This window comes from Panthera leo, chromosome C2 (assembly GCF_018350215.1).
Source record: "Panthera leo isolate Ple1 chromosome C2, P.leo_Ple1_pat1.1, whole genome shotgun sequence".
NCBI lineage: Eukaryota > Metazoa > Chordata > Mammalia > Carnivora > Felidae > Panthera > Panthera leo.
The window spans coordinates 45696473-45723856 of record NC_056687.1 but is presented as its reverse complement, the minus strand read 5'-3'; the positions used below and the strand labels follow the sequence as shown (position 1 = coordinate 45723856).

Genomic DNA, 27384 nt, shown 5'->3' with positions numbered 1-27384 from the left:
TTTAAAAAAATATTAAATGCACAGTAAATAGTAATTTGCAATATTAATTTCTAATATTTGCAATGCTACCTCACTCCTAATTATTTCTGGGAGCAAAGATGACTTTGAGCAGAACCTACACCTGTTGATAACTGACGGTGTCCTTTGCATCTATTCATAGCGAAGTGAAGACATCATGAAGTATTATCCTTAAAGAATACAAGTTTTGACTACTCAGATTAGAGCAAATAAAAGAGAACGAAATAAGATAAAGTTAGTACTAGGCTTAAGCCTAGGTTAATCTGGAATGGTAACAATCACCATGACAATGAAGCTATCAATAGGCAAAATTTTGACAAGGTTGGAGAAAGGAAGCAGTTTGATGCCTGATTCTTATTTTGTAAAATATTTAGAACAATGCTAATGCCTTTTCCATTCGATGCTCAATAGTTTTATTTTCCTTCCTCATTGAAAGGTGCTAGTCTGTTCAAGACATGAGTGCACTAACACTGCAATTTAAAACATGACTCCAGGGGCTCCTGGGTGTCTTGGTCAGTTGAGCGTCTGACTTTGGCTCAGGTCATGGTCTCGAGGTTCGTGGGTTCACGTCCCTTGTCGGGCTCTGTGCTGACAGCTCGAAACCTAGAGTCTGCTTCAGATTCTGTGTCTCCCTCTCTCTCTGCCCCTCTTCTGCTTGCACTCTGTCTCTCTCTCTCAAAAATCAATAAACATTAAAAATAAAATTTAAAAAAAAGGCTCCAAGCACTCCAAGCACTGGAAGAAGGAAGAAATGCAAGCATCACTTACTCTTTCTCTTAATATAATCTAAGCAAATGGTGGATGTGCAGATACACATTTATATATCCATATTCAACAGAACTGAGTTTTTTGATTTTATTGTGGTTTTGTGGTGAGAAGGCTGCTGTTTTCAACAACTTACCTTTTTTTCTCCACTAGGCTTGGCATGATGCCTGACATTCTCTCTCTCTCTCTCTCTCTCTCTCTCACACACACACACACACACACACCTGAAGGTATTTAAATCTTAGAAGATTATACCTACACACTATTCATTTCAATCAATTTCTAGTGAGTTAGCTAATTAAATGAGCACTCAGATGCCACTTGCTGAGCTGACCTGCTTGCAGTTAAGGTTTTCAATGCAAACAAACACCCTCGATGCTGCAGCCGTCAATCTCCTTGTGGTACCAACATTCACATCCTTATTTAACACAAGTGGCTCTGCCAAGAACTTCCTCACATCTCCACCCACCCACTGCTTATACTCTCTCAGGATTCCAATCAGGTGCCACCTCCTCCAGGGGAGTACCTCTTCTTTGTGCATCCTGAGGGCCCTGCAGAGCGTTCTCAATTCATATGCTTACGTGACTCAGATGTCCCTCCCCTAGACTTCCAGCAATCTCAAGCATGAGATCATATTTCACTTGTATTTCCATTTCCCGTGTTCATCACAGTATCGGATCCAAAAGCAAAACACGTATTTGTGAAGATACAGGCTTGTTTGCAGTTTTCCAGGAAGTATTAATTCACAAAATTTTTGCAGATACCCCTTTCATGGAGACTTTTTCCTGGAAGCTATGTTTCCTTCCTCTGTATGCTATTTGCAGCTATCAAGAGTTTAATAACATTGACCCAAATCACTATTATAGGATCCACCTGAATTTACATTTTTAAGCATATAAACAAAATCTCCGTAACTTGAAAAAAAAAATATATTCATGACTGTCATATGATTGTAATAAATCATGCACTATTTTAATGCTGAAGGAACTCTTAAGAATGCCCTGGAGAAATAAATCTGTCCTTATCTGAGATCTGTCCTAACCACTAATTCGCCTCTCCTCTACACCAACACAAAATGTTTTATTATACTGGGAGACCTTCCTCATGTGAGTATTAAATAGTATTTTCTAAACAGAAAATAAAAGAGGAACACACCTTACCTTCCTTTCTCCACCCTTCCTTCTCTGATTTCCTAAACACTCATATGCACACACTCACACACACACTCCTACACTCAAGGGTAGAGATCTATACTAAAAAAAAAAAGATATTTGGAAATTTCGGCTCTTTTGCTAAAGATGCCTGGACGATGTATTCCTACTACTATTAAAAATATATGTATGGGGGCACCTGGGTTGCCCAGTCGGTTAAGCGTCCAACTTCAGTTCAGGTCATTATCTCATGGCTCTTGAATTTGAGCTCTGCATCGGGCTCTGTACTGACAGTTCACAGCCTAGAACCTGCTTTGGATTCTGTGTGTGTCTCTCTCTCTCTCTTCCCCTCCCTAGCTCGTGCTCTCTCGCTTGCTCTCTCTCTCTCCCTGTCTCTCAAAAATAAACATTAAAAAGAAAAAAATATATATATATGTATGCACATATACATACACACATACATATATGTATCATGCACCAATTCATTTTATGGGCCAGATTACAGGCAACATTTTCAATTATCACTCACTGTAACACTTTATATGCATAAATTCAAAAGATTATCATCAATATAATGAAGACTGGTAAAATTAGCACGGATATTAGCAACCGCTTTTAAACATCGCTAGACCAACGTACAGCTTTACTACTTGACAAAAGAAAATAAAAAAACAGGAAAAACAAAACAAAACAAAAGGTTGTGTCACCTTTAAGACACGTTTGATAGAACCCAATACAAAGTCTCTTGGTGGATGTTTTCTGTTCTGAAGGATCCAGTCACGATTTAACACCTTTTCTCCTTCTTCCAACACACATTTCTGACCCTGGAAATGTGGCTTCTCATATAAAATCCAGCTGAACAAATATAAAAGCATGATTGGTTATAATTAATTTTCTAAGAAATGAGGCATAAAACACATGATACTTATTAGTAAGTCCACAGACTATTGTACCTACTTAACTTTCAAAACCTGAGCTATTTTCCACAATTGGTATATAAACCTATTTTTGAAACAATGACATATGCTAATTTAAGTATAGACATAGGCATAAGAATAAAAGTGCACACAACTTGGAAATATTCCCAAACATAATCTACGCCTATATTTATGTATGCATAAATGCACGTATACTTTCTAGATGGTATATAAACAAAGCTATATATTTCTATCAAAAACAATAGCTTAACAATTCCAATTCTTGAATAAAATGGGAGCACAGGTGTCCCATTTTATTGCATGAAGACAACACTATACCATACCACTTACTTCATGAGTACTGACCAGTGGGTAACTGAGACTGGACAAAGAAATTTTGGCTGCAGCATATGCAAGGGAAATGGTCCATAACAAATGAGGTTTCCCCTCATTTTTACACCACACAAAGAATCCTTCACTTCTTGACCATGTCAGCTAGACAAATGACTTTAAGTATGTGGCCTTCACATTCCTTAGCATCCCACAACTTGTGAACTCGCTTTCAAAGCTATGCTTCATTTAGCTGATGCCTTCAACTCAACTTGCCAAATCCATCCTGCTACTAATGTAGTTTCAGAATGGTATTAATTGCATATAATATATATATTAGGTCTTGCTACTTATGGCCCATTGGCTTTAAGCACTAAAAACAGCCAGTATTTTCTGGCACAGTACATAAAAAGAACTATTAAATTATAAGACACTAATTATGTTTCAAAATATTCTGTCAAAAACCAGAGGAAAGGGAATGTGACTTTAATAAAAAATACAAAAAGCATAAAGAGTAAGAAAACACACTTAGTTGGGGGGAAAATGCTACCAAATTTTAAGAGATTTCTTACCAGCCCCTTACAACTTTTATCAGTATCCCATTCGGAAAGGACCATGATGTAGCATCGGGAATATTACAGTAGATCTCCTGCTTGTATTTACTTCCATGGAGATCATAGATAACCATCTGCAATATACAGAAAGCAGGCACAAAAACTAATTGTTAAGAATGCATTTAAAATTCCAAAATGTCCTAGAATGTAGAAAATATCCTAAACATATAAAAGATGATTACTATAGATGCTAAATCTTTGAGTAAAATAATCCCCTTTAAAGTCAGTGAAAAGTATTTACTTTAAACTCCCCAAATCTGAAAGTAACCTTTTTTTTGTTTTTAAAGTAAGCTCTGTGCCCAATGTGAGGCTTGAACTCATGACCCTGAGTAGCATGCCCAACCGACTGAGCCAGCCAGGCATCCCTAACGTAACTTTACTTTTCACATTTTACCTTAGTTAATAAGAAACTTATGCTTACCTTCCCAGGTCTCGGGTTACACCTCAGAATTTGTTTGTCAACATTCTGAAAGAGTAAATGTGGAAGAAGTAAGCCTTAAGAAACATCAACAGAAAGATCTATAACTCACTTTCTTAGCAGTCACAAATCCAATTCATCACATATTTACTTAGGGACCATTATACGCAAAGTGTACCTCTAGGTACTACAAGAGATACAAGGGCAAATATAAGGGTAAATAATGTGTTGTTTGTGCCCTCAAGGAGCTTATACCTGGAAGGAAGGAGCAGATGATCACACTCATGTGACTGTTCTGTGAAGGACTAGGTTAAACTCATGGGTAAAATACAAAGAAAATGCCAACTTATGGGCATCTAGGGGAATGACACCAGCATAGAGGTGAGGTGATGGCACGGGGAGGCCCCCAAAAGGCTTGCTGGAGGAAGTGATATGGAGAAGACCTTGAAAACACAGGATTTTAATAAGGGAAAAAATGTGGCAGGTTGGGGTCAGGGAGTTGATAAAAGAATTCCATGGAGAACATATTTTCCGAGGCAAGGTGGTAGGAAACACTGGGTGTATAACCAGAGCACGTGGAGATAAGGTTGGACAAACAGGACTTGGGTGTGTTGTAATATAGTGAAGATGTTTCACTTGACTTGGTAGGTGATGGGGGATCATTAAAGAAACATTTCTTCAAATCTTATCCTTTCTTTTAAAAAGACTTTGCCTTGCAAGCTACTGGTTGGTATTCTAATATAACTATTTGCTACTGTGGCTATTCATGGTGAAGACAAGGGTCTTGGGAATCGTAGAGAAAGTTCCATGATCTTGGGAATGCCAGAAAGGAAGTCCCATGTTAAGTGAATATTCTACATTAAATGTTTAAATATTTCTAAGGCAAAAAAACCCATAAAACTGAATTTCAAGACCATTAACAGATATAATGTTTTCAGCTTTTTTTCTTTCAATTAGGCTGTTTGTGGCCCTGCTTTGTATGAACAATATGAGCAAGTACTGACAGGATACTGCCAAGTGATTACTGAAAATATTTTAGAATATTATGAAATATTTTACTGAGACACATAAGCTCAATGGAATGTAACAATTTCCCCATATATAGTACCTTGAGAAATTCAGAATGCTGTCACTTAATTTCACTTGAAAACTAAATATTAACAAAGAAGGGGGAAATAACTTGCTTCTCTTATGCCTTTTAAATTCTGCCTAAGCACTTTCATTTTCTCACTTTAACAGTCCGGCTAAAATACAGGGATTATGATACACTTCAAATAAAGAATAAAGTAACTTCTGATATATTTTTAAAACCATCTTTACACAACCTCAAATCACTGATTTTCTTCATAAGTTTTTAGGTCATTTCATGACCCAAAGCACTACTTCATTTGTTAATAATCAAAATAACTTACCTCTGTGAATGGGCTTAATCTGCCTGAGATGTCCTGAGCACGGAAATATTTTGACACTGGTTCCTGAAAAAGTCCACCAAATCTGGCTCCTTTGTCTGAGGAGTGAGTTTTGGAAGTATGCAAATACTGATGATAAGCACTCTTTAAAGAAGAATGTAGTTTAGAAGTAAGGTCAGATTTTTGTAGAAATGAAGCCTTTTCTGGCCACAGACCAACTTGCAGATCAGAGGTAGTAGGTTCATTTGACATTACGTATGAATTCTTAGAGATTCCAGTCCTTTCCTGGTCATCATCAGGATAAAACGTGATGGAAGGGTCTGGCAGCTTCAAAGTAATGGTTTCCTTCCTCCTAGGTCTCAGGCTTCCTTTATGTAATGGTTCCTCCCCCTCCTTCTCCTCCTCCTCCTCCTCCTCTGCCTCTATCCCCTGTCTGTCTTCATCAAAATTCATCTTTAAACGCTCTGATACCGACTGGAGAAGGGATAAAACAGAAGAGGGCTGGTTTGCATTCTCTCTTGATTTTGTGGAGCCATGGTGACCAGGTGAGACCTCGCTGGACAGAATGTCCTCCTGAGAGCTGTCATCCTCATAAATGGGAGACAAAGCTAAGGGATAAATTTTGTACCTTTTGGCCTCCACTGATAAGAATGATTCTGAACTATCACTATCAAATGTCTCACCTAATTTAGTGTCCTTTTCAAAATGATGGACAAGGTCAGTTCTGCTCTCAGACCTCTCGCATGTGACTACAGGCATGCTGTCAGTAGATGTATCAGGAAACAGCAGAGTGTGTGTTCTTACTTCTGGGGTAGCACACCTGTCCTCATCTTGAAGGGGTTCGTCATATAATATAGTAAAGGAAGAATTTTCTTGTTCATCCTGAGACATGAAGGCTAAATTAGACTCTTCTTTTTCATCACTATAATTATCATCTCTTATTTGGTTATCTACTGCAGTAACAGATGTTCTTTTGTCTAGCTTTCCCATGGTATCCTTGGGTCGAAAATCCGGCACTGCTAAAGCTGGGTAGCCTTCATAATCCTTGCTTAATGTAGGTGATTCATATCCCCTGAAATATGAGGCAAGTCTGTTGTCACACGCTATCAAGCCTTCCTTTCTCTCAGGGGGTCCTTTCTCTATTTCTCCAACACTCTCTCCACCAGGCTCTTGGGATGTTTTTTCGGCTTCAAATATGGGAGGCACAGCCTCTGCTTGTGTAATAGGCAATTCCAGACTTGTTCCATAGGTTTTCTTAACATTTACCACTGTAGATAATACTTTGTGTTTCCTGAGAGCCTCATCAGAATCTTCTGGAGACAGTCTTTCCATTTCTCTTGGAGAGGGCATAGACACACTCATTCCAACTGCCTCTGTATCCTCTGTCTTACATGCCCTTTCCACTTCTAAGAAGGCAGGGACTGCCTTCTTGTGTGCTTCTTTCACTTCTAACACTAAAGGTACCATTTCAGTTTTCCTAATACCCTCTCCAGCATCCTTCTGGTAAGATATTTCCAACAAAGGTCTTCCAGTCTTTTCAGTGATGCCCTCAGCATCTTTTTCGTAGACATTTACCACTTCTAACATAATGGGCATAACCTCAGTTTTGTCCAGATCAGCATCACTTAGGTAAATATTTTCCATTTCTAATGTAACAGGTATCACCTCAGTCTCTGTGATATCCTCTTCACCATCCTCTGGGTAAATATCTTCCATTTCTAACGTGGCAGGGATCACTTCAGCCTTTTCGGTAACCCCCTCAAAGTCTTTTTGGTAGACATTTTCCATTTCTGACATAACTGAGGTCATCCCGGTCTTGCCAACATCACCTTCAGCATGCTTTTGGTAAATATTTTGTAATTCTAATGCAACAGGTATCACCTCGGTCTTCGCAATATCCCCTTCAGCATCCTTTTGGTAAATATTTTCCATTTCTAATGTGGCAGGCATCACTTCAGTCTTTCCAGTAATTACCTCAGCATCTTTTTGGTAGGTATTTTTTACTTCTGAAATAATAGGCATCATGTCAGTTTTGCCAAGATTTCCTTCGATATCCCTCATTTTATAAGCTTTTTTCATTCCTAAAATGGCAGGTAATCCCTCAGTTTTTTCAATATACCTCTCAGCATCCACTTGGTGTACTTCTCCCACTTTAAAAATGTCAGCTGTTGGCTCAGTTTTTATCACATTTAATTTGGCATCCTTTTTATGTGCTCTTCCCATTTCTAACATAGGAGGGGCTGCCTCATATCTCGTAATATTCAATTCAGCATCCTTTTTCTTTGTTTTTTCCAATTCTAACATGGGAGATCTAAGCTCCATTTTTCTTATATTTACTTCCATATCTTTCTTGTGTACTTTCCCTACTTCTGACATTGTAAAGAGTGTGTTTTTATTACTCTGTCCTGGCAAGCCTTTTTCAGATATACACACAAGACTATCAGAAAAACTGTTCTTGGATGTCCCAGGTACATGGATGTCATCATTTGCAAATGGAGGCCATTTGAAATTTAATACAAGAGTTCTTGTATCCTCTGTCCCTGTTTTGTGATTATCCATACACGCTATTTCCACTTTATCTTTAGAGTCCTCTTTGAAAAATAAATGTGTTTTTACCTTATCATCTAACCCTTTATGGGGTGTATCTTCAGCTAGTAAAACAGCATCTGATTCCCACAAATTTATCCTATCAGCCTGTCTAGCTCTACTTCCAGAAAGTGGGGATTCTTGGTAGAGAACAATTTCTCTTCCTTTAATTGACTCTGCGTCCTTAACTAAGTTACTTACAGAGAAGAACCTACCTAATATTTTATTTTCATTAATTTCACATGTGCTTTGATTTACTGCCTGTTCAGACACCAAGAAATCCCTTAATGTATCATGCGGCTTAACACTATCACTGTTGAGAATTTGTGAAGTATTAGCCTGAAGTTCAGAATCCCAGGTATCTTCAGTATCTTCAAAAGCATCATTTGCCAAATTTTCTTGGGCTGAATAAATAATCTCATTGACTAATTCCCTAGCTTGATCTTCTAACAAACAAGATAAATTCATTCTATCAGAATCAAAAAGGAGACTCTTCTCACCAGCTGTAAGTGAAACACAGACCTTTTCTTCCTCTGGGACATCTGACCTGTTTTCCATGCCCTGCTCTTCCAAATGCTCTGTTAGCTGGATCCCTGCCAGTGTCACTTCTGAGGAGTTTTTCTCAGGAACATCTTCTTTCAGAGTACCTGAATTCATTATGCCATCTATGGCTATATGCTCTTGGCAGGTATCAACTATGTGTGTGGATTTTAATTCTTCCCTGACAGAAACAAAAATTTCACCAATCAATGTATCAGCCTTTTTAACTAAACCACTTTTGAGGTCCAAAAGTTGGCCATGGACTCTTCTCCTTGCTTCCGTGTGCTCAGCAGAGGCTTCAGAACACTGCTGGCTTGAGCTGTTAACTGACGTCGGAGCCCCAGCAACTGCTCCAGTCTCTGCTTCCATGGGATTGTCAAATTGGGCAGCAGTTGGGAAATCGAGAGACACCTTCCCAGTAGGAGTCCCAAAATGTTCTTGAAAAGGGGTCACTTCTGCCCCTGTTGGGACAGATGTTTCAAATTCCAAATAAGGGCTATTAGGGCACAGCAGGTTAGTTAAAGAGGCACCTTCATGTGTGGCATCTATGGTAACTTTTACAGAACTGGAATTATTTTGGTGACTATGTGAACTTAAAATCATGCTAACTTCTTCAGAGCTACCAGAGGAAGACACACTATCAATACTACCACTTAGGGAATGAGTATTCTCTTTTTTTCTGTGAGATAAGGCTTTCTTTTCTGATTTCAGCACAGGAACATTGTGAAAGTGTGAGTTCTCAGATACAAAAGCATTTTTCCCCAAACTTTTATCAGATTCCAGAAAAGGTGAATTTACTTGTGTGCTGTCAGCTTCTTGGAATTGTGGGGAAGCACTAGTTGAGTTGAATTTTGCCATTTCTGAGAAACCAGAAATCTTTCTAGTCCCAAAAATATGTGAAGGTTGATGAATCACATAGGTATTGGCCTCATAATTCTGTGCCATTTGCCTAGTAGCTTTTTCGTCATGAACAGGAGGTAAAATCTCAGATATATTACCCTTGGGAAAAGCAGGAGGATAAACTAAAGCTTTTGCCTCTGTTTCCGGAAAACCTTGATATTTGGAGGCAGGAAGAGATACCTCAGTCTGACAATTCTCTTTAATCTCCTCACGATCCATTGATTGAAAACTTTTGTCCTGTTCAGCCTCTAGGGAAGTTAATTCTGATAAAATAAGCTTTCCTGGCACATCTGTAACTTCAAATGGAGAAGAAATCTTATCCTGAGAAATATCTCTAGGCTCTGTTTGGGAAACAGTGATCTTGGAGATGGCTACAGTTTCTTCTCTTACAGAATGCAACTCAACAGGAACACCGTTCTGACCATCAACTTCCACCTTTGATAAAATTTTCGCAATGTCAGGTTTGGTTTCCAAGGAAAGAGAACCAGACTTCTCTGTAGTGCTCTTACTTGCTCTAGCGTTTGAACACATCAATTCTGCTTTAGCAGGGCCTTGAGGTGAAATGGAACTGTTGTCCTCAGAGAGGCTTTCACACTCCAATCTCGAGTCAACTCCAACCTGGCATTTTTCACCTTTCGGAAGAACTTCCTTGGATTCAAGAGTTGCAGATCCATGCTCCAGATGAAGACAAGCAGGCATACCCTTCCCATTTACTGCCTCAACACGATTTGCCACATTTTCTTCTTGGCATTTACCAGGCGGACTGGAAATACCAACAATGCTGACATCCCCAGTTTCAGTGAGCACAGAACACTCATCCTTTGTAACAGGAGTATCTAACTTGCTCAGCATACCAACCCTGGAAACAAACGTAGGAGATGAAATACTGAAATCTGACTTTGTACTGTCAAGGATAAGAGATGTTCTGACATCAGGTGATACTTTGGTTTGTTGAAGACTCTCAGAGTCAAGATGAGATTCTGAAATGTGATTTCTGTTAGGTTCAAAATTCAGCTTAGGGGATATTCTGTTTTCTAAGCACGCTACAACTGCTGATTGGCTGATGTGTTCTCCGGAGGCAGGGTTGTTTTGATTTATTCTAACCACATGAGGCATTTTGCCATGTGGCCTAAAACTGGACCTTTTGGATTCCGTTACAAACAACTGGTCAATATCTTTGGGTAGTGGCTCAATTCTACCTTCTGGAGCTTTTACGTGACTTGAAGTTGGGGGTTCACTAACCAAGGTGCTTTCTGTTTCTTGTCTGATTTTTGTAGCAGCCAAATTTTTTTGTGAGTCTTGGGAAGACAGTCTATTTCCTTCATTTACAGGTTCTGTGTCTGTCACAGCATGTCTCTGAAGAGCCGTGGTGCTGATATGACTGGCAGCCTGCTTGGCTGAGTTATCAACAGCTTGCTTGTCAGAACACTTACTCTCTGGCAACTGCAGACCTTCATGCATAATTGACTTATTTGGACTCAGCAAATCTGCACTGCCCTGTTTGGTAGTGTCACTCCCATCAGGTTTACTAGAAGAGCAGTCAGAAACAGCAGGGCTCTCATGCTCAACATGTGCTTCTCTTTGCACCCATGTCCCATCACTCATCACTGAGCTGTCTTCCTTTATTGTAGTTTCCGCTGTAGTTATTCCCTGAAAATCTGGACTGCAAGGAACTCTGCTACTGTTACTTCCTGTAAACAATGCTGAGCATACCAAATTTCTGTCAGTCTGAGAAACTGGTGCACAACTTAAATGGTGTCGTGAGTCAGATTCACTGGCAGTGGAGCTGAAGTTAGTCACAGAAGAAGGGGATGACCTACTTCTCACAGGTCCCCCAGGATCATTTTTATTTAAAACATTCGTAGAAGCAGCAGTATTGGGCAATTCTAAATGGTTTGTCAGATGGCTTTCTGTGTTAACATTTATTTTGCTACAATCAGAGTCTTCTAACAGGCCTTCGAGCAAATGTCCTTTCACAGATATGTCTGTACTAGCTGATGACAACGACGACACCATCCTAGCCTCAATGTCACTTCCAGGGCCAATATGGATGCTTGTACTAGAGTCAGAACTTTCATTTTCTCTGTCCAAGGGATTCACAGTTTCCAATGCATTCTGGTGCTTCAAATATTTCCTAATTTGTCTGGGGCCTCGATATGTTGCATATGTTACAGAAGGCCTCTCTGGATTACTATCCAGTTGTCTGTAAAAAGAAAGAGCCCAATAGTATCATGAAATATAGTTAGTAACACTTAACAGTAATCCTAGAAGTTATGATAAAGTATATCTTCCAAATACTCCTACTCCTAATAAGTACTGAACTGGAGAAGGAAATCCTAAAATGTTTTAGGTAAACCTGTCTTTACTAAAAATAATGAAGATTTGACAAGAAACACATGAACATCAAGGCACATGAATGTCTGAGCTCCTTACAACCATTCCTTTTTAAAGATTTTTTTTTCAACATTTCTATTCATTTTTGAAAGACAGAGACAGAGTGTGAGCCGGGGAAAAGCACAGAGAGAAGGAGACACAGAATTGGAAGCAGGCTCCAGGCTCTGAGCTGTCAGCACAGAGCTCAAACTCACGAACCGTGAGGTCATGACCTGAGCCGAAGTCAGACGCTTAACGGACTGAGAAAGCCAGGTGCTCCAAAACCATTCCCTCTTACCTGATTACCTACATCTCTCTCACAGTAGTTACCAGACAGAAAGTGGGCTGACAAGTCCAAGGCTTGGGTTTTAGTTACAATCTCAAAGAGTGACTGGAAGGAACCACACTGCCTTATGTGCCTCATACTGGCACAAGTTCATGGATATGTCACTGATTTGTCCACCATATTAGAGCACCACAGTAAGCTTCTCTTCCTTTACTCTTGGATGTAAATTTGAACGGCAACTTCAAGCACATAGGGGGAGAACTTTTAAAGGAAAACAACTGGTAAGATGTCTAACTCACATAAAGCACTCAGCATGTATTTGTTAACTCAATGACAGAATTGCCTTAAAAATGCTCGTATTAAGTTCTTCAAATATTCAATTTCTGTAGCATAAAACTGCTTGGGTAAATGTAATCAAAAGAGACTTCTAGTAAAAGTTCTCTACTTCTTCTCAGCCCCAGCATAAAGTTCCAGAGACTCTCAGCATCCAACTTCCTTTGAAGAATCTTTCGCTGGGAGTTCTCATGCTATCTGATACTGCTTAATAGCCCTGGACACACACCATTCTCTTCCCTTAAATCCCAGCCCCAGAGAGAAACTCCAATGTCTTCTGAGACTAAGTTCACAAGTCATCTCCAGAACAAACAGATCCCAGCGCCCCTTTCCTGCTGACATGGGCAGTTAGCCTCTGATCTGTGGGTGCAAAGAACCTTGAGCGCAGCATTTGCCATATCAGATTATAAAGATCTAGGCACTTAATGCATTTTACCCACTTGCCTTGTGGCTATTTGAAGGAAGGCACTGTGTCTTAACCATTTTTACATTTTTAAATGCCCCCCACAAAATTTGGCAAATGATATATATTTACAACCTTTGGGCAATGAATGACTAAAATAAAGCAATGATAGTAAGTGCTTAGTGTGTGATTTATTCCAGACTGCCTTCACTATTATCGATTATATAAAAGTGTTTTAAATTCTGAACTCTAGGCTCATTTTAGGATCCTAACACTAAAAATGTATGGCAGAAATATTTGATGTTCTATTTTTTTTTCAGATTAAACATATAATTAACAAAACATTGTAGAACCCACATGAATAAGAAATCCAGCCACCAGTATTCCAATATCTGAATAATGCTTTTTCTCCCCTGCTTTAAAGCAGTAACATTAAGAACACTAGACTCATTTACGTGATAAAACAGATGGTAAACCTCTTCAGACAGGTCAAATTTTTATGAACTGTGCCCCTCACATATTTCTTGAATTTTAGCTGAAATAATGTATTTCAATCTATATAATTGCTGGTCCCTGAAATCCAATCCACCACTATTGTGAAAACTTGTATTGGTTACATGCATGTTTTTACTGTCCATTACAAAGCAGCTAAACAAGATGACTAGGGAAAAAGCTTTGCCTTATGAAAGTAGTTTTAGCTCCAGAATGAGTGTCAGGCCAGATCAAAGACTTATTATGAAACAAACTCAAAAACGAATAAGGTAATTGCCTGTGAAAACATACAAGAAGAGAAAAATACATGGTACTTTACCATACAGGTAAAGTAACGTTATTGGTGAAATCGGATATCAAAATACATTAATTAATCAGAAAACACAAGAGCCTTCAGAGCAACATGTGAAGATCGAGAAGCCCGAATAAATGACAAGAAATTTTTGGTCAGTTTTTCTTTTAAAGCTTTAATGTTTTATATTTAAAATCTACTCTCAACAGGTTGCAATATTTTTTCCTTCAAAAGATCAATAAAATAATTCTGAAGACATGGATACACAAATGTACATGATTCCAAAGAAATATGAAATGATACAGGAATCAGAATTCAATTTAAGTAAACTGACATTCTCTTCCTACCAACTCCCTCCTAAAAAGACCTCAAGACATTTTATCCTGCATCAATCCTAATGCACCTTTTGATCTAAAAGGTCTTCTATAAACCACATACAAAAAATCCATTAAATGTCAACTCACTGTAATAATGCCTTTTGGTAGTTTTGGAGTCCTTTCAGGGGTGAGGAGAATCATTTTCTCCATTTTTTAGGATTTTCTGGGTACTTTCAACTAAAATGATTACACTGATTTATATGAACTAGTTTAAATTTGTAACCAGATAATCTCCTGTAGCACCTGGTGGAAATGTTATATGCTTGAAACTAAAACATACATTGCTTATACTAAACAACTATATAATCATGTTTAAAGCACTGAACATCAAAGTTTCAAGCCTAACTTCGTGTACTATAATTAGTTGTGTCAGGTACTGATGAGCTACACTCCCTCTTTTTAAAAGATTAGTCATGTCACCAATGTAGTCTATTTTCTACAGCATTCTTTCTCAGGTTGCAGTTGAGTCTCCATAATTGAATAGTATAAGAATATAAAACTGTCCTTTAATTGTTAAGTTTTTGCCTGGTAAATAAAATAGAAAATGGAAATATCAAAAACACGTAACTTTAAAAATAAAATCTGAAGATGGAAAATTAAAATTTTATAAGCTGCACAGAGAAAATGGAGTATTAATTACACATATTATATAAATTGTCCATGGGATCTACAGCTTATCCTACACAACCAAAGTTAAATGATCCTAACAATAGTAAGAACCAAATAAGACAGGCTCTCTGCTCCTCTCCATTTGACAGACAGCCACATTTTCTTGTACAGTGCCAGCTGCATCCCTGAGACTTGATGGTGAAGGTTGGAGTAAATGGATTTGGCTGTACTGGTGTCTGATCACAAGGGCTGCTTTTTAAGTCTGGCAAAGTTGATACTGTTGCCACCAATTTGTTGACCTCAATTACATGGTCTACATATTCTGGTATGACTCCACCCATGTCAAACTCAATGGTACAGTCAAGGCTGAGAATGGGAAATTTGTCAGCAAAGTCCATCTCCACCTTCCAGGAGTGAGATCCTGCCAACAGCAAACTGAGTGATGCTAGTGCTGAACATGTTGTGGAGTCTACTAGTGTCTTTACCACCATGGAGAAGGCTGGGGTTCACTCAAAGGATGAAGCCAAGAGGGTCATTGTCTCTGCCCCTTCTGTTGATGCCCTCATGTTTGTGAGGAGTGTGAACCATCAGAAGCAGGACAAATCCCTCAAGATGGTCAGCAATGCCTTCTACCCCACCAGCTGCTTGGCCCCTCTGGCCCATGTCATCCATGGCAACTTTGGCATAGTGGAGGGACTCGTGACCACAGCTGATGCCATCAGTGCCAGCTGGCAGACTGACAGCCCCTTTGTGAAGCTGTGGTGTGATGGCCAAGGGGCTGCCCAGAACATCATCCCTGCTTCTATTGGCACTGTCAAAGTGGTGGGCAAGGCCATCCCTGAGGCCAAGTGGAAAGCTCATTGGAATGCCGTTATGTATCCTTATCCCTAATAGGTCAGTTACGGATATGACTTGACACCTGGAAAAAGCTGCCAAATACAAGGATATCAAGAAGACAGTGAAGCAGATACTGCAAGATTATCTCCTGCAAATTTAACAGTAATCCCCATCCTTCCATCTTTGATGCTGGGATTGGCATTGACCTCAATGACTACTTTATCAAGCTCATTTCCTGGTACAACAATGAATTTAGCTACAGAAACCAATGGTGGATCTTATGGTCCACATGGCCTCCAATTCAAGGAGTAAGAGCTCTCTGAACCACAAGCTCTATTAAGAGCACAAGAGGAGAAGCCCTCAGCTGCTAGGGAGTCCTTGCCCCAGCTCAGCCCCAACTTACAGAGACTGTCATGACCTTGGCGTCAATGTTTCCATCCCAGGCCCCCGAACTTTGTCATATACCACCAATAAAATACACTGTGCCCAAACCAAAAAAAAAAAAAAAAAAAAAAAAAGGAGAGCAAGAACAAAGTAACATACCTAGACATTTCAAATATTTAAAGAAGTAGACATATGTACATATTGGAAATGTGAAAAGGTTTTATGCATTTTAGCCCAAGATATACCTACCTATCATGTAAAGATTTATTAAGCCTCCAGGTACCAAACACAGCTATATTCTTTTCTGTATATATTTGATATTCCTGATATTTCAAAGGTCAACCAAAGACATTTGTCATTCTTCAAAGGAAATCCTAAATAATAGCCTAAAAATAACAGCCTTAGAGCAAAGTATCTAACTCACTTTAAGAAAGTATGATTAAGCTATCTTCTCAGCATTAAGATAGATTTCCTTTCAAATTACAGTTAAGAATATCTTCTCTCATAATAGGAAAGGCTTTTAACTTTTCCGTATAAAGACAGGCTGTGAATCCAGCAATTTTTTTTTAAATCACAATAAAGCTTTGACAGAAAATTTTTTCATGATGGATATGAATCTGTTGAAAACATAAAAATCATAGAACTTAAACTTTTTAAAGATTTCAACCCAACAGTGAAGTAGTTTCCTAATAAACTGCAATGAAGGCCTAAGTTAATGTATGGAAAACAATCTAAAAGTTGTCACCAAACAGGTTTAATGAAAGGCTTTATGGATATTAAAAATTAAATTGGCATAGTCAACATAAAAACAATTACAAAGCTGTTTATTATTTTTAATTAAGCGAAATGAAATAATTTATAACTTTTGAGCAGGATTTTTTTCTGAACACACTTCAAATTATAGTTAATAACTTACCTAAATTTTGAAAACTGTAATTAATAGTGACTTAAAAAGTATGCTTGATATTATAGTAATGGACAGCATTATACAGCACAGATTATTTTATAAACTTGTGTAAATTAAGCTATTAGCCCTTTTTAGTACACTCTGATTATAAAAGACCTACAGAGAAAAAAAAGTAGGGGCATTTTTACATGAGAAAGATGATGCAAAACCTTTAGTTAATTAAAAAATCGAAGTTATAAAAACTGAAATTTTGTGTGACACTGAAATCTCCTACCGATTTCAGAAGTGTAGACTCTCATGAGAGAAAACACTCTCCAAAGGCCTGAGCTAGAAGGAGAGCCATTCTAGATGTCTAAGTCAGCCTGACTGTACACTAACTTTGTTTAAACCAAAAGCCTGATTTATGGCTCACCAAACATACACTGTATACTGATTTTATAAATGAGTTGCCTAACAGAAAACCATCTGTCCTTGCAATATTGATCAATGCTCCTATTCCCTGCATTCCTTGACCTTAAAACTTGTGATTCCTGCTTATACGCTAGTCTATAATCTTTTGAGCTTTCATAAGATGTAAAAACATATATAACCCTGTAAAAACTGTTTATCACCCAGAGCACTTTCTTCCCTGTGAAGAGTGTGCTTCCCAGGCAGCTGTTCTAACTTGGGTTTCAATAACACTCTCTTTCTTACCTTCAGAGATTCTTATATACAAGGTTTATTAATTATGCATCAGCAACTCTTAATTTTAAATAACATTTTATATTTGGAATAGTCTCATGATCGCAATGAAAAATTAAATATATCCTTGCTTTTAGTAAATTCATTTCACAAAACTAAAACAACTTTAATACTTATAATGCAGTCTCAAAATTATTAGTAAATTTTTCCATATATATTATTTAAATATCTAAAATTAGTTATAAGTAGTCCTTAATCATATTGTCAAAATAAACTATTAACAAAAATGGTATGTCAATTCTTTTTTTTTTTAATTTTTTTTAACGTTTATTTATTTTTGAGACAGAGAGAGACAGAGCATGAACGGGGGAGGGTCTGAGAGAGAGGGAGGCACAGAATCCGAAACAGGCTCCAGGCTCTGAGCTGTCAGCACAGAGCCTGACGCGGGGCTCGAACTCACGGACCGCGAGATCATGACCCGAGCCGAAGTCGGAGGCTTAACCGACTGAGACACCCAGGTGCCCCTGTCAATTCTTAAATTAACATGTGACAGTAGGAAGTCACTAAACTGCAATTCTATACCTGATAATTTGTAGGACTTCTGGAGCTGGGCCAGAGGAGGCTTGTATCTCAGCCAAGACAAAAGCTTTGCAGAGGTGGTTCTGGTAACTGCCTTAAGCAATTCTTTTTTTTTTTTAAGGTTATTTTTGGGAGAGAGAGAATACATGTACATGTGAGCAGGGGAGGGGCAGAGAGAGAGAGAGAGAGAGAGAGAGAGAGAGAGAGAGAGGAAGAGAGAGAGATTCACCAGCAGGCTCTGCACTGTCAGCATGGAGCCTAGCCTGACATGGGGCTTGATCTCACTAACCATAACATCATGACCCGAACTAAAATCAAGAGTCGGATGCTTAACTGACTGAGCCACCCAGGTGCCCGGGCTTTAAGCAATTATTCTATTAATAAGGAGGGTTTTACTAACAAGAAATAAGAGGCAAGGTAACCTCTTCCATTTTCTACTGTCCAGTACCAAAGAAATAAACTCGATTAATCAAAACCAAAGGGGGGATTAACAAGAAAAAAAAGAAAAAACACAAACTTTCCATTCCACATAATTTCCACATAATAGCCTCAAAATCCTTACCACTTTAAGTTACTTTGGTACAAAAAGTCATCTGGAGAGGTTGTTAGAAGACTGCTGGGCACCACTCCCAGAAATTCTGATTTAGTGGGTCTGAATCAAATAATTTGCATTTCTAATGATTCCCAGGTGATGTTGATGCTGCTAGTCCAACCACATTTTAGACAGAACTCCTTTAGACAATCCTTTATTACCGAGGTACCCCAATTTAACCATTTTTCTGCTGTTGGACATTTATTTCCAATGATATGTTCCTGTAAATAATATTTCAGTAAACACCTCCTTATATAATTAGAAATAACCTATAAGCTTTCTAAGCTTGATACATATTGCTCTAAAATATGGCCTCCACTCCTATCACTGTATATGGAGCATCAGCTCTATCAACTTTGAGTAATACAGAGTATATCATTTATTATTTTAGTAAAATTTTATAAAAGTTATTCCATTTTAGTTGGCATTTCCTTGATTGCTGGTGAGAATAAACCTTTTTCCACTTATGTATTAGCAGTTTGTATTTCTTTTGTTTATATTGTTTCACTTTTTTTTTTCCCTATTGAGTTAGTGTCTAAAATGCTGATCAGCTCTGGGGCGCCTGAGTAGCTCAGTTGGTTAAGCTTCCAACTTGGGCTCAGGTCATGATCTCAAGGTTCATGGGTTTGAGCCCCCGCATCAGTGGGCTCTGTGCTGATGGCTCAGAGTCTGGAGCCTTTCTAGATTCTCTCTCCCTCTCTCTCTGCCCCTGACCTGCTCACACTGTTTCTCTCTCAAAAATAAATATATACAAAAAAAATTTTTTTAATAAAATGCTTATCAGTTAAAGGATTCTCTGACATCTTTTTGTATCGAATTTTCTCACTTGCCAATACAATGTATCACTGTTTATTTTGTTTGACATAGGGAGTTTGAAAATTAAAAGTAATCCAGGGGCACTTGGCTGGCTCAGTCAGTTAAGTGGCCGACTCTTGATTTTAGCTCAGGTCATGACCTCTCAGTTCATGAGTTTGATCTAGCCCAGAGCCTGCTTGGGATTTTTGCTTTTCTTCTCTCTCAGAGCCCCTCCTCCCCATGTTTGTGTGTGTGGAGGGGGGGCGGGGGGATGTGCACATGCTCTTCTTGCTCTCAAAATAAACGTTAAAAAAAAAAGTAATCTTGGGGTGCCTGGGTGGCTCAGTTGGTTGAACGTCCGACTTCAGCTCAGGTCATGATCTCATGGTTCATGGGTTCGAGCCCCACATCGGGCTCTGTGCTCACAGCTCGGAGCCTGAAGTCTGCTTTGGATTCTGTGTCTCCCTCTCTGCCCCTCCTCTGCTTGTGGTCTCTCTCTCTCAAAAATAAACAAACATTAAAAAAATTTTTTTAAAGTAATGCAGTTTACTGGTCTTTCCTGATACTTTCCATTGCTATCATGCTTAGAAAGTGGTTTCTCATCAAAACAGAATAAGTCATATTTAGCTAGTTTAGTTTTGTACTTTTTAAAATCATTTGTTACTGAATTTTAATTATTTTATTGTAACAATGAGATAAGTATCTAGCTTTTTGTTCCCTCCAAATTGTTAACCAATTTCCCCAAGTGTTCCTTTCTATAATATGGAAAACAATAAAAAAAAAAAAAAGAATATGTAAAAATGCCATCACATTCAAGGGTTAAAATCACATATATATAAGGGTCTACTTCTGGATGATCTATTCTGTTTCACTTAAATGTTTAGTAAGTATTACATTAGTATGACACTGTTTCAAATTATGTGGCTTTATCAGTACACTGACATTTGGTAGGGCAAGCCCTACCACATCAATCTTGATGGGCAAACTCAAGTCTATCAGGGTCTCAGTTCTCACAACTGTAAGTTGGGTCTATGCCTACCTTTGGAGCTTGCCTATGAGGAATTAACTCAAAGTACGTATATGAAGACACTCTGAAACTATAAAGAACTAAAAAGCTCTAAGTTATCATCTATTTCTGACTATATTATTATAGATGACCTCTTAAAATGATACAAATAATTCACAAGTAGAAGCTAAAATCAATACAACAGGGGCACCTGGGTTGGCTAAGCATCTGACTCTTGATTTTGGCTCAGGTCATGATCTCATGGTTCCTGAGTTTGAGCCCTACATTGATTGGGCTCTCCACTGACAGTGTAAAGCCTGCGTGGGGTTCTCTCCCTCCCTCTCTCTCTGCCCCTCCCCAGTTCATGCTCTCTCTCACTCTCAAAATAAATAAAAACATCTTTAAATAAAAATCAATGCAACAGATACTTATTAGTTATGAATGAATACTACTAAGTTACACAAAATGACTAATGGACCAAACATTGTTATATACATTTTCTAAGTAAAAAATATTCCTTCCAAGTTCATTTGAGCAAAAGAAAAACAAGTTGGCACCTGTTAATCAAAGACAGAAAAAAAGGGATGATGAAATAATCCTTATATCTACACAAGATTTCAGTTTCTCAGAGCTGTGGAAAAGCATCACAAGGCTAGTTTTACAAGTAGAGTCAATTTAATTTCTTTTCTTAACCCCTTTATTGTCATTCCACAAAGGAAAGATATGAATAGAATGTGCATACAAACCTTAGCACCAAGCTAAGGGTACAAGCAAGGAAGGGACAGAGACAGGGAGACACAGAATCTGATGCAGGCTCCAGGCTCTGAGCTGTCAGCACAGAGACTGATGCGGGCCTTGAACTCACGAACTGTGAGACATGACCTGACCAACTGGGCCACCCAAGCACCCCTCCTTAGCACCAACTGAGCCACCCAGGCACCCCTCCTTAGCACCATTTCTGTTCCCAAAATGCAGACACTGGTCTTACTGCCTGTCCTAATACAGGAAGAATTTGGACAACAGAAAACACTCTCATTCAAGGAAGTCTTAAATTAGAAATAAATATCGTACTGACAAAGTTAGCACCTAAAAGGTATTGGTACTGCCCCCTAAAATAGCACGAAAGGTCCTAGGTTATATGTATGGTACACAAAATCACACAATTTTTTTTTTTTTTGTTTTGTTTACCTAGTAGCGAAGACATTACACAATACTTTTTCCAATTCCCTTAATTAATCAGGGTTAGAAGTAAGGCTTAAGAGCTAGGTCCATAAGTTTAACTTTCTGGCTAAGTAAATTGTAAACTTACTTTAGTAAATCACTGGTTTCCTGTTCACTGTCTTGTGTTGTATCCAAAGAAAAGGAATCTGAGGGCTCTGCTGAGTTGGACTCCGGTTCTTCAGCTGGAAGTGCCTGGGTTCCCAGGGAGCCACCGAAAATCTCCCTTTCTCTTTTGACCCCTTCCTCAGGACGGTCACTGGGATTTTGTAAATCTTTCTCAGTTTTGTCATGGTCATCCTTGAAAGAAGACTGCTTGGCATCACCAAGAGATGATTTTCCTGAGATATTGAATAAGTTACCAAGAAACTGAAAAAAGCTTTCCTTCGGCTGCCTATCACTTTCTCCTATTTTGGTATCTGAAGTGGAGCGGGAGAGGTCATTTGGCTTTTTGGAATCTTCCTGCATTGGAAGAGCGATTAGCTTCTCAGCATGGTTCCTTTTGTGCTCACTTTGGGGAATCTTTGAAAACAAGATAGAGAATTATAAACATCATCATTTAAAAAATAACACAGATTGACCAATAACCTATTATACGACACACTGTGTGCCAGAGGCCAGGGATACATTTGTAAGACTGATGGCTTCTGATTCCTCGGGCCCTTTACAGTCTAATGAAGGGCATGGTCAGCACACATTAAAGCTGTATAGTAAACGTCACACAGAGAGAGAAGTACAGCATGAGTGGGAAGCCAGAACAGGAGTAAGCAGTCCAGGTTTGGTAGCAGTGACAGCAGAGGAGGTTAACTCAGAGGATGATTCCTAGAAGTGCCCTTTGAAGGAGACCTAATATGTGACTCTGTGATGCTTATGCATCTCCCTCCATCCCCATCTCTCATCTCGTCCTCCTCCCCTCCCCCCAACTCTATTTAGTGATGTGTCAGTTTCTAAAGAGTTAAAGATGAACGGAGTTTGGGTACAAAATGAGAAGAGTGAAAGATGTATATGGAGAGGTAAGTAAAGGGACAGACCATGGCATATGTTATGTATATTTAAATGCGGCTTTCATTACTCTGAGCTAATGGACAGTACTTTCAAGCACTCTGGACCATCAGACAATACCTAAATAGACCTCATTTCGGCACTGTGCTAACCCACGAAGGCGCCACATTGTGTAAAACTGTTCCTCAATAAGATGAGGAAAGACAGCAACATGGTCTATCAATTCAGAGGAAAAGTCCACTATCCTTAATAGTAAAACACAAAACCCTGAGATGTGCATTAATGCAAAGCCTGGGCAGTACTGGGAATTCCTGCAGATGTTAAACAGTTCTGCAGGTGTGTTTCACCTGCTCATAGTTAAGTTACTAGGAAAGCAAAGCATATTCATGTGCACGCTCTGTGAGGAAAGACTGAGCTGCTGTATCGACATTCCATGTCACACTCTTTCCTGAAGCTTCAAGAGCTTTATGCCCATGTGCCAACTCAGCCTGTGCCTGCTCACCTACTTGTAAAAGGAATGTCTGCCTGACAGTATCTGTCAGATGTCAAGCTCACTAGTCCTCATAAAAGGAAAGCTCAAGTGCGAGTCAGAGAAAGGTCGGTACACCAAGGTAAAACCACCTTAGGGCACTGTACGTTCACACGATAAAGTTTTATTAAGAGGCTGATCCTCAAGCAGGCAAGAGCATCATAATTATAATGTTATTTAACTTGTCCCATATTTTAATCCAAATTCAAAACAGTTTAAAGAAGTGTTCCACTAACTGCTAATAAAATTTAGCATATTCAAGCTTGAGAAAATGTTTAGGACCTATAAGCCCTGGAAATTAATTTCAAGCAAACAGTATTTTAAGTTTGTTCCCACCTTGGGAGTCAGAGGGTATTTTTGAGGAAATACACAGATAGCATTCTTTTTCTATGAGTCAGGAGCTTAATAAAACTTGTGAGTCTCTACATTTAGAATATCATCAACCTTCCAGAGTCACTCAAAGTCTCACCTTTTACTGGTTTCAACTGCAACTTGATCCCACACGTCGCCACCTCATCCCTCCAAGTTTCTGCTCATCATGGGAGCCTGTGTTATAAATCAGTTGTGCCCTCTCTTCCCAAAAACAGCATAAAGAGCCTCTTAGTTTGGCAAGAGAAATGCTAGCTGACATTTTGAAAATGCTTCTGTGTATGAAGATATACATTTTTTTGTTCTTTATGCCATTTAATTTGTTGTAATTATCAGCCACAACATTTCTTCCTGTCAAAAGGAACTAAGACTGTAACATGAACAGAACGGTGATTTTTTTTTTCTATAGTTAGTATGAATGACTGCTCTTCCTGGGTAGCTATTTGAAGGAAGTAAACTATAGGCCATTCATTAGAATATTGTAAATATTCTTAAAATGCTTTAAAGATTCACAAGAGTCTTATAAAATTGGGCAATGGATTTTTTTTTTTAAAAAAAGGAAAATTAAGAGAATATGGAGATTACATTTTTTGACATCAATAAAATCCCAAGAATAATTTCTGTCCAAAATATTATATAGGCATCTGACTCTTGATACCGGCTGAGGTCATGATCTCAGGGTCGTGGGATCGAGCCCTGTGTTGGGCTCCGCACTTACCATAGAGCCTGCCTGGGGTGCTCTCGCTCTCCCCCCTGCCCCTCTCCCCTGCTTACATGTGTGCACACACTAAGGAAAAAAAAAACTATTTCACTGCCTCAACTATCATTTTTTACTTGACCTTTCAAAATACTGTAGACTGCTTTCTAAACAAAAAAAAAGATATGTTTGCTAAGTGAAAGCATTTACACTTAACCTTTTTAGAGTTATACATAATTTTTTAAAACAATTGTTTGTTTTTCCTTCCCAATTTTCAGTATTTAAATATATATATTTTTAATTTTAATGTTTATTTATTTTTACAGAGAGAAAGAGAGAGAGCAGGCCAGGGATGGGCAAAGGGAGAGGGGGAGAGAGAGAATCCCAAGCAGGCTCTGTGCTATCAGTGCAAAGCCAGACCCGGGGCTCAAACTCATGAACTGTGAGATCATGACCTGAGCTGAAACCAAGAGTAGGACACTTAACTGAGTCAGCCAGATGCCCCCCAATTTTCAGCTTCTTTGCTATTCTAGAATCTCTGTATCTTCAGTTTACTGAAGAGCATTTTTTTTTGTCCTTAGATGTCTCCATTGCTTCAATTTCTCCCTAAATCTCACGAGAAATTTGTTTATAACAAGAAAAAAAAGTATCTAAATCCAGAAACAAAAACTAGCAGAAAAGTGTACTGCTATTCAAAGTAACACAATAAATTCTATATTTATATAATTAAAATTTTAAGTCTGATCTGAAACAGCTGCTCTTTCCCCTCAGCCTAAACAACAATAAAATTCAGCCTGCCACAAGCTAGGGCCAGTGCTGCCTGCCAGCAGGACTGTCTGCCAATGTTCCAAGGAGTAGAATGAAAGCAGTCAGGATCCAAGCAAACAAAACATCAATTCCAGTTGTTCTCAAAGATGTTGGTATTCTGAACATAACATACAAAGGCTACTGACGAAGGCATATGTTATCTGGGGAACTGGGACATTTTTTTTCCTTCATACACAATTTGTTGCAATGCAGTGCCCTTAGGTCAATTTCATCCATCTCTCTACTCTCTTTGCTATGTCCCCAATACATGGAAGCATAGGAAAGCATTAGGGACACTGATTAGTGAAATGTAGCTTTGGCCTCAACGTGCTTATAGTTTAGGCAAGATGGTTATCACTGTGCCACTGTGTGGGGCTTAGAAGAGGTATGCACATAATGGAGGATACAATGAACTTGACTGGGGATGGGGAGAATCCACTGCAAGGAGGAGGGAACATCTGAGCTTGCTCCTAAAGGCTGAGAAGAGCATCCTAGACACACAGTATAGTATGTTCAAAAACAGAAGTATGAACTATGTTTGTCATGGCAGTGGTGAGGCTGAAGAAGACTGGGGTAAAGAGAATAGAGAATGAGGTTGATAAGATGACTCACAGAAGCAGAGGGAGAGGGACAACAAAGTCAGAGACAACTAAGTTTTCTAAATTGGGCAACTATTTGAGTAAAGCCAAAAAATGGATATGGGAAATAGGAGAGGTGAGATTAGGGCCTTTGTGGGGTTGGGAGGAGATAAGGCAACAAATTACTTAGATGGCAAATACATTGAATTTTTGGTCCCCTGGTGATGGACAAGTTGAGATGTCTGGAAAATACTCAGAAGCATAGTTTAAGAATGCAATTTGGCAAAAGACAGTGTGTGCAGGATAAAGGGGGGGACCAACAAAAGAGCCCTCAGGAAAAAAAGATTTTAAAAAGGTGCAAATAGAGAAGAAATGACTGAGCGATGGAAAAGGCAAAAACCAGACCAGCTCATCCCTCCAGAATACTGGTTGCAAAGGACAACGAGGATTTCTAAAAGCAAATGGGGACTAAATGACAAATGCCAATGTGAGGGCAAGAAAGGTGACTATCGTCTCCCACTGTTCTTCAAAAACATTAGGTACACTCATACCTCAGGAATTGTACATCTACTCTTTCTGCTTAGAATGTTCTTCCCCCACATAGCTGTATGACTCACTCCCGTTCAGACCTTTATTGGAAAGTCATCTCTTCATTGAAACCTTCCCCAGTCATGCTAAAATAGTAAATTCCTCCACTATGAAAGTGCCAGTATCCTCTGATTTTTCTCCTTTGTACTTGCCAATATCAAATACACACACACATACACTTATATTATTTAATATCTGTTTCTTCCTATAGAAAGTAAAAACTGCAAGTGCAGGGATTTTTGTCTATTTTATACAGTGTAGTGTCTCTAGCACTTGAAATGTTCCTGACAATAAGAGGTGCTCTCCAATAGTTGTTGAGTTAGTAAATGAGGAACTAGGACTATAGAGAAGCCCGAAGAATGCAGAAGAAATAGTTGCAACAACTCAGGAACTTGCGAGTACAGCCTCCAACTCAAGGTGTTAAGCCAGGAGTAGTAGTTAAACAAGGGAATAGGAACAGTCCATAAATAGAAGGGAGCACTCTGAGAAGTTTTTTTACTTAAAAAAAAAAAAAAAAAAAAAAAAAAAAGGAAAGACAGAATATGAGAGTTTAAGGTCCAAGATAGAATAGATGTATTTTTTTAAAAATTTTTCTTTAATCTTTATTTATTTTTGAGAGAGAGAGAGAGAGAGAGAGAGAGAGACAGAGTGCGAGTGGGGGAAGAACAGAGAGGGAGACACAGAATCTGAAGCAGGCTCCAGGCAGCTGAGCTGTCAGCACAGAGCCTGATGTAGGGCTCAAAGTCACAAACCGTGAGATCATGACCTGAGCCAAAGTCAGACACCCAACGGACTGAGCCACCCAGGCACCCCTAGATGGCTTTTTGATCCTGTTCTGTGGATCGGCTCTGCACCTACTGGAAAGGGAGTAACTGCTATACAAGAGAGAAGGATGGCAGGTTCCAGAATAAAAAGCACAATGTAAGATAGAGACCAGTATAATCTCTAATACTTCTAATAATAATAATAAAGGGCAAGTATTATCCTTAGAGAAGAGTAGAG

General features: G+C 38.8%; 1 protein-coding gene across 2 annotated transcripts in view; it reads right to left on the bottom strand.

Annotated features, from left to right (window-relative positions):
* The window catches only part of CRYBG3 (crystallin beta-gamma domain containing 3), a 129457-nt gene that overhangs the window by 71404 nt on the left and 30669 nt on the right, over positions 1-27384 (bottom strand). For both annotated transcript variants that reach the window (XM_042954296.1, XM_042954297.1), the window contains exons 3-7: positions 21904-22334; positions 5626-11851; positions 4217-4261; positions 3754-3869; positions 2642-2789 (exon numbers count right to left, since the gene is read on the bottom strand). In XM_042954296.1, coding sequence (XP_042810230.1) covers positions 2642-2789; positions 3754-3869; positions 4217-4261; positions 5626-11851; positions 21904-22334 — 6966 coding nt within the window. The remainder of the gene's footprint in view (positions 1-2641; positions 2790-3753; positions 3870-4216; positions 4262-5625; positions 11852-21903; positions 22335-27384) is intronic.